This window comes from Salminus brasiliensis, chromosome 24, assembly GCF_030463535.1.
Source record: "Salminus brasiliensis chromosome 24, fSalBra1.hap2, whole genome shotgun sequence".
Classification (NCBI taxonomy): domain Eukaryota; kingdom Metazoa; phylum Chordata; class Actinopteri; order Characiformes; family Bryconidae; genus Salminus; species Salminus brasiliensis.
The window spans coordinates 1,757,932-1,765,747 of record NC_132901.1 but is presented as its reverse complement, the minus strand read 5'-3'; the positions used below and the strand labels follow the sequence as shown (position 1 = coordinate 1,765,747).

Genomic DNA, 7,816 nt, shown 5'->3' with positions numbered 1-7,816 from the left:
TGTTGGACGGGAACAGTCGCTGCGCCGGGACCCTGGAGATGTTTCATAACGGACGGTGGAGGAAAGTGGGGGCAAAGAGATGGTCGATGCGCATGGCGAACGCGGTGTGCGCCCAGCTGGGCTGCGGCTCTGCTCTGGCAGCTATGAGGACGAAGTCTGGTGGAGATGTTGCAGAAGTTGGCGTGTTGCTCTTCTTTGACGTGGGGATAAGGATAAAGTGGTTTCCTCAAAGAATTCGGCAAATCGAATATTACGCAGAACTGGTCTGTTCAGGTAATCCACCGGCGGAGCCTTGTGGTAGAGGGTGGTCGGGTCTGAAGCTCAAAAGTTGCACCATCGCTTCCCCCCCTTGCGCTCCACCTTACGAACGCAATTGGCTACATCGGTTGGCGTGTCCATTTGGGACATATCCATGTGTACCGAGACCCCATATGTACCTAGAAACTGGCGGGCAAGGGAAGAACCAGGGTGGTGACCATGATGGTCCCCCTTTTCGGACGTTCTCCTTTAAGCCGTAGACATCGTGCCACTGTCAGTCTGTTCATTCGGGACATATCCCAGGCAAGGGCAGAACTGGAATGGTGAGCGTAGAGCTCCCCTGTCCAAGTGTCCTTGTTTACCCGTTTTCGCCCCAATTTCTTCGCCAACCCAGTTAGTATGCCTTAAAAGCCACGACCCCTCCCTGGCATCGTTTCCAGCGCTGAGCGCCTCCCACCGTACCCAGATAACCTTAAAGCTTCTTGGTTCGAACTAAGAACTTAGCCGAGCTACTGCTACATTCAGATCCCAACTAGAATCAGGTGCAAGCAATGATGAAGGGGCGGAGCCAGATGTTACTTAGAACACCACCCCAGTTTCAGGGGATTCTCTGACACTATTAGCAAATCTTATCTTTATTCTGCCTCTGTTTCTGCATCTTCCCAGAGGTCTTGGTGAAGCCCACCATCTCTACTCCCAGAAGGGTGTACAGGGGCCAGAGCTTCACCATCACCTGCTCAACTCAGCCGCAGTACCCAGGAGGCTCCTTCCACCTCACGCACCTCCGGACCAACGCAAGCCACACCCGGCCAGCTGTCAACCACGTAGCCTCCTTCTTCTTTCCCGCGGCAGATGACTCCAACCAGGGGAACTACAGCTGCGTCTATGAGAACCGAGCGAGCTTTCAGACAGAGGGGTTTCGAGACTACGATCCGAGGGGGTTTGATGGATGGACTCCCGGGCCTTTCGTCTATAATTTCTCCTCCTCGGAGAGTGAGCCTCTGTCCATCATGGTTGCAGGTAATCTGCTATTACAACTGTACACTAGATGTCCAAATACTTATGGACACCCCTTCTAATGAAAGGCGTGGGCTGGAGGGGTATGAAGCCCCCCAGCATTGAGGAGCTGTGGAGCAGTGGAAGAGCTGTGCTCTCTGGAATGATGGTGGAGGTGGAGCTCCATCCAGTACTTTTAGGATGAGTTGGGGGTGATGATCAACATCCAACATCCAGACCTCACTGATGCTCATGTTCACTGAATGCAATCAAATCCTCACAGCAATGCTCTGCTCCAAAATCTAGGAGAAAGCCTTCTTCCTTGGACAGTAGAGACAGTTACTCCAACAGAAGCAGGATCAGCTCTTTTTAACCCCCTTTACTTTAGAAGGAACGCTGAATGAGCAGGTGTCCCAATACTTTTGTCCAAACAGTGTAGTTTGTAGATATGCCCTTATAGCCTTATTCCAGTGATCCTCACTGGACGTTGGTCCCCCCATATGGATAAACAGGCTTAGGGCTGAAACCCTTGTGTTTCTGTGTTCCAGATTTCCCCTTGACCTCAGTCATCACCAGGGTGGTTCTAGTGCCGTTCCTGTTCCTAATAATCTGCCGGTGTATCTGCCTGATCTTTGAGAAGTGTGGACATCACCTCATTAGAGACACATCAGGTCAGTGGCCTGCGTTACTGCCTCACCTGGACCGGACAGCTGCACCAACACCCTCCTGATACATGCGTTCATAATGTTTTGGAAACATCTCACAAATCTCACAGCAGTATCAGTATCTAGAACCTGTTGGGTATTTCACTGGAACTGGAACTCGCCCTTAATACTTCCGTAGCTCACAAAGTTATTCCTAACCAAACCAGTGAATATCTAGAACCTGCTGAATTTCAAAACACCAAAATACCCATAACAATTATCTAGTACTGTAGTTTGTATCTCACACCTACCCAGGTAATATCTAGAACCTTTTAGATTTTTCAAAGTAATTTAGTTCCGCTGTACTGGAACCCATAATGATTATCTAGAATGCTGTAGTTTGCAGCTCACTTACCCAGTTAATATCTAGAACCTAAATGTTCAGTGTAATTTAGAGACCTAGAGCTTTCTAGTTCATACTTGCGTGTCCCCTAGTTAATACCTAGAACCAGTGGTATGTTGTTATTTCGATGTAATTTAGTCACACTGTCTTGGAATCAGATCATTTCTACCAAAAATAAATGACCTAGTACTTTGGACCTCACACTTTTTCAGTTAATATCTAGAACCCTTTGGGCATTTTACATTAGGTAATGACATATATAATAAGTTAAGTGGAACTTTGTAGTTCTAGTTAATATCTAGAACCTAAATGTTCTGTTTAATTTAGTCACTTAGAGCTTTTTATCTTGTCTGAACACTCTCCTCAGGTGTTACCTAGAACCTGGGTTATATGTATCTCACAGCAATTTAGTCAAACTGTCTTGGAACTAGGTAATTTTACCAAAAAATACTTACCTACTACTTTGTACCTCACACTTATTCAGTGAATATCTAGAACCTACTGGGCATTTTACATCATGTCACCCAAAAAAATGATCTTGAACTTTGTAGTTCCAGTTAATATCTAGAACCCTTTGGATATTTCAGAGTAATATTACTTCCGCTGTCTTATAGCTCAGAATCATATCCCATAACAACTCTAGTATGATGTAGTTTGTACCTCACACTTCTCCAGGTTAATATCTAGAACCTTATTGAGATTTCAGAGTAATTTAGTAGAACTGTCTTGGAACTCACTCATCCTGGACTGCATAATGATTATCTAGTATGTTGTAGTTTGCACCTCACACATACCCATTTAATATCTAGAACCTAACATTCAGTCCTAGAACATCCTAGATACTTCCCCTAGAACCTGTGGTACGCTGGTATTTCACAGTATTTTAGTCAATCTGTCTTAGTACTAGATCATTCTTTTTGGTAGAAATGACCTAGTTCCTGGAACCTCACACTTTCAGTTAATATCTAGAACCTATTGAGCATGTCAGTGACCTAAACTACATCATTACTCAAAATAATTAGCTCAGACTTTGCGGTCACAGAGAGAACACGAAAAGGAAAGTACTCATCTAGGACTTTTGGAAAGTACTAGATAATTCTTATATGGTTTAGCTTAGCCTTTGGAACGGTTCTCTTTATTGCTGTGGTGCATTGCTGTGCACAGGCCAGGAGAGGGCAGCAGCTGCTGTCCAGAGTGAGAAGATGAAGCTCATCCTCCTGCAGCGCAGAGCTGAAGAGCGACAGAAGGTGGAGGAAGAGGAAGAGGAGGGGCCAGTCCCAAATCCCGCCCTGCTCCCTATGTAGTGTGAAAACCCGAGGTGTGAAACAGTGGCTTCTACACTCTCCACCAGGGTGTGAAATGTTAATCGTGCGACTGCTGGCAGATTCTAAACAACAGATATCCACTATGTGGACTAAAGTATTGGGACACCTACACCAGCTCTTTTCAGGACATCCCATGCTAAATGGTTTCATTCCAATCAAACCCCTGAATTCAAGGAGCATGATGTGTGTCCCAATACTTTTGCCCATATAGTGTGTAATGCACAACTTGGATGTAGAAGCTCATGAGTTGCATAAGGGCCACTGTTGGGAGCCCTGAGCCCTTACACCAGAGCAGCCAGGCCACTGGGCCAGATTGAGGTGATTGCTCAGCTCACCAGTCAAAATTGTACTTGCATTAAAAGAGGGTGTTGTAGGAGGTCCCAGAGTGGTCACTATGACCAGAGGGATTGGCCTTGCTCTCTCCAGGGTCTGTCTCTCTCTCTGTGTCTCTCTCTGTGTCTCTCTCTCGAGCCTGGCTGCCTGGTTCAGACAAAGGGCATAGTCATCTGACCGGGGGGACAATATGTATGATTTGGGTAATTGGGGAGAAAAATGGGTAAAAAATCAGAAATGACACTTTTTAATATTCATTCATATTAATATTCATGTTTAATTCAGAACTTTATTTAGAGCTTAATCTTCATGCTGAATATTGTATTTTGCTACACAAAGAAATATGAAATACTTTTGTATTGCGACCCTCCTCTCCTAAACAGATCAGCAGAACGCCCCCATACCACCAGATTTACAGCGCGGGGGACAAGCTGTCCTCTCTGAGGGTTTTAACAGGCCTCTCGCTCGCAGACCCAGTTCAGATAGGTGTGGCACCTCTCGTCATTCCAGGTGTTCAGAGAGCCGTAGTCCGGCTTGCTCTCAGCACAGTCCTCCCCGCTCCGATATTCGTTCGGCTCTCCGGTTCTCCAGAACCTGCGGGATTCACATAGGATTTACACTGGAGTGAACGCAACTCAGTAAACACCCCCTCTTTTCTCACCAGCGAGCCGCAAAGCCGGGGGGAACCACTGTCCCCATCACTCTTAAAATAAACACACACATAAATAAATATTAAATATAAAGCGGGCAAGTAGGCGAGGTCGTGCTTTTCAGCTCTGGCCATGGCACTGGTCAGCACCATCAGCTCTTACCCGGAAGTCAGCGTGCTCCCGTCCACCCAGGTCCAGGTGGATTTGATCTTACTCAGCCCGATCCACACCTGCAGCTCCAGCTCTTGTATGAATCTCTGAAACAGACAGAATATCCCAATTTATTATATTCATATAATAAACATGCACTTATTATAATTCTTAAGTCTTTTTATGGTTTATTTTTACATGAACGGTGGCAACTAACAACTGCAATTTCCCTCCTGGGATCAATAAAGTATTTTCATTTTTCTTTTTATTTATTAATATTCTTATTATTTATTTAATACATTAACTATTAAGTTCCTTTTGAAAATCAACGAATATTTCCTTTTTTTTAGTTAGAATTTAACTGATTAAGTCTCATTTCATCCTAGTATGTTAAAATAAGTCTATTATTCATTTTTAAAATATATGTATTATTTTTACTTGCGTCATATTCTCAATAAATTAATAACATGAAATAAAACGCCATGCCTAAGCCAATAAGTATTAAATATTACATCAAATATTATATATGGCATGATAAATATGTATATCAAGTATAAATATTTATAATTAATAAATAATTAATTATGTATTTAAAAAAAAAAAAAAAAAGTAGTAATATCTTGAAATTCAGACCCAAGATGAGATCAAATAAATTGAACCAAAATAAATAAAACATTAAAAAGTCTTTTTTTCTTTTAGCACAGAAGCTCAAAATCTCACTGAACGGAGATTCATTCAGCGTTAAATTAAAGAATCTTTCAGCACAGTACGACAAAACGTAGAGAAACACGTTAAATATCCTGACATTATAAATCAAACATTCATCCAACGTAACGTTTTCCTCCTTAACCTGGTAACGATGAGCTCAGAATTCATTAAAAACGCAAACTGATGCTGGGACCTCCCTCCCTCACTCCCTCACTCCCTCACTCCCTCACTCCCTCACTCCCTCACTCCCTCACTCCCTCTCGCCTCCACCCACCTGCTCCTCGACGCTGCTGATGATCACCAGGTCCGAGCCTCTCTCCCTGCAGTCCTCTCTGCTCTGGCTCCAGCTCTTCGTTCCCTCGCTGACGTAGTACATGCTGCTGCCTCTCCTCCGCCATCCAGCCGGGCAGGTCTTCTCTGCTGCGGGGGATAAAGACACCACAAGAGTCCTCAGGCTAGACTCCTAACTCTGCGCTCTCCTACTCTTTAACATACCCGTCTCCGCTCGTCGTTGCAGAGCGGCCTCGCAGTTTCGCATCTGCGCTCGGGTCCGGTCCAGTTCCTCGCTCAGCTGCTCGTATCTGGTCTGCAACAGCACCTTCTCGCCGGTCAGGCGTCCGAGTCTGGCCTCCAGCCGCTCCGCTTCACCGGTGAGATTGGCACGGTGTTCTGCTCTGCTGGCTGGAGACGGAGACGGAGACGGGGACGGGGAGTCTTGTTTTTAGGCAGCTTAAACGCTCACTATAGATGGGTTGCTGTTGCCTACAGGCTCTCTCTGATTGGTTTATGTAGTTTTTGAGCTCTAGCTGAGAAAACATACAGCGATAATGGGAACATACATTTGGCTGATTTCAATTATGAGAGCTTGTAAACGTACCATAGGAACATGTGCTGCAACCAGTAACGTCAGTCGAGATTTGACTGGTTTAGACTTACAGAGGAGGCGCAGGGTGACATTGAGCGAGGCTTGCAGGACGCACATGACTCCCAAACACAGAAAACCCAACCTGTAAAGCCTACAGGCCAGGACTCCTGCAGTGAAACACACACAGAAAGGACACAGGGCACCATTACAGCACTTCAGAACAACGCAACGTGGCACCACTGGACCCTAAGGCTTTAATAGCCCAGTGGTTCTGAAATTCAGGCACCAGGAGGGCCACGATGTACAACCAGGAGAGCAATAAATAAATAAATGAATAAATAATATTGTTGCTATGGGGTTGCTAGGTGGTTTCTAGGGTGGTCCAAGGAATTTGTGTAATTTCCTGTTCCAGCAGCTAAAATAAGGTTCATAATCAGGAGGAAAGTAAGAGCGTCTCACCCCTGCTGACCGGAGACTCTCCTCCGAAGCCTGGACTCCCTTTGCGTTCAGCGGTCCCAGTTCTAGCTGGAGCTGCAGACGAGTACATGCTCTCTACCCTCGGGCACAGAGCTCGATTTCCTGAAAGGAACTTAAATGCGTAGAAGGAAAGGAGGAAGTGGGCTGCGACTGGACTGGCAAACGGGCTTGCAGCTCTACTGCAGACTGGTTCTTGGTGCAGCACAAGTTTGCAGAGTTACTGGTAGCTTTGCTTACTGTAAAACTCACCATCTTGCTCAATCTATGGTTCACGGTACGTGAACGTTTGCTGAGGTGCCACTTCCTCGCTTCCTACAGCTACTTCCTGTGCAAAAGCCAAAGCAGAGGCCGAGGCTCACTGCTGGGGGTGTAAAACACTGAGCTGCAGAGGTCAAGCGTTTGCGACACACGCCTGTGCTAACCTGCATCACGCTAGGAGTGACGCTAGGCCAGCTGTGCTCTCTCTGACTCCGGCTGCGGATGGCGAGCAGCAGGATTCGAAGGTTTAGCTTGTACCTCTTGAGGTGGTCCATCGTACCTTCGGAAAAACCTCAGGGTGAAGGAAAGGGTTTCTTCCAGGAAGGTGCACCACAGTTCCAGAAGCTGCTCCTGAAGATCCTCCTGAAGGTCATTTCTTACTTACTTACTTTCTGACCTGAAGAAGCGGCTGCCCGACAACGTAAAGCCTACTCCCCTGATCTAGTCTTCTCCTGCTAGGAGAGCTAATCAGTTACACGTTGCGGTTCGGGGGGCTCGGCAGCTGCTCAGAGGAGCCCGCGGCTGCTGATCGTTGGAACGAGTGTCTACAGAAACGAGAAACGCCTGAAGCACAGCTCGAAACTCTTAGGCTACAGCTTCAGACAGCCCGATAGGCAGGCACCCCACATTGCTCGTCTACGGCAGATCACTCCTGTGACGTAAATAAAGACAGCTGGCACGAGCTTCAGAGGGAAAAGGTAAAAACCAACGTTTTATTCGTTTTATTAAAACCTCAACATAAACATGTG

At 46.0% G+C, this 7,816-nt stretch overlaps 2 protein-coding genes across 2 annotated transcripts; one reads left to right on the top strand and one right to left on the bottom strand.

Annotated features, from left to right (window-relative positions):
• Positions 1-38: 38 nt before the first annotated feature.
• On the top strand, positions 39-4,912 carry LOC140547135 (uncharacterized). Its single transcript, XM_072670702.1, has 4 exons — positions 39-273; positions 925-1,278; positions 1,803-1,925; positions 3,466-4,912. The coding sequence occupies exons 1-4, from the start codon at positions 39-41 to the stop codon at positions 3,603-3,605; spliced, it is 852 nt and encodes a 283-aa protein (XP_072526803.1). The 3' UTR covers positions 3,606-4,912.
• LOC140547136 (C-type lectin domain family 10 member A-like) lies at positions 4,197-7,395 on the bottom strand. The gene is made up of 6 exons (XM_072670703.1): positions 6,792-7,395; positions 6,404-6,499; positions 5,963-6,148; positions 5,742-5,887; positions 4,772-4,866; positions 4,197-4,553 (listed from the first exon to the last, which is right to left on the bottom strand). The coding sequence occupies exons 1-6, from the start codon at positions 6,877-6,879 to the stop codon at positions 4,409-4,411; spliced, it is 756 nt and encodes a 251-aa protein (XP_072526804.1). The 5' UTR covers positions 6,880-7,395; the 3' UTR covers positions 4,197-4,408.
• Positions 7,396-7,816: the final 421 nt, after the last annotated feature.

Bases quoted from the DNA above. Each gene is read 5' to 3' on its own strand.
- LOC140547135 (XM_072670702.1), top strand. From the start codon at position 39: ATGTTTCATAACGGACGGTGGAGGAAAGTGGGGGCAAAGAGATGGTCG. The intron at 1,279-1,802 runs GTAATCTGCTAT...TCTGTGTTCCAG, and splicing joins TCTGTCCATCATGGTTGCAG to ATTTCCCCTTGACCTCAGTC. The intron at 1,926-3,465 runs GTCAGTGGCCTG...TGCTGTGCACAG, and splicing joins CCTCATTAGAGACACATCAG to GCCAGGAGAGGGCAGCAGCT.
- LOC140547136 (XM_072670703.1), bottom strand. From the start codon at position 6,879: ATGTACTCGTCTGCAGCTCCAGCTAGAACTGGGACCGCTGAACGCAAA. The intron at 4,867-5,741 runs GTGGGTGGAGGC...TGTCTGTTTCAG, and splicing joins TCAGCAGCGTCGAGGAGCAG to AGATTCATACAAGAGCTGGA. The intron at 4,554-4,771 runs GTAAGAGCTGAT...TGAATCCCGCAG, and splicing joins GGGAGCACGCTGACTTCCGG to GTTCTGGAGAACCGGAGAGC.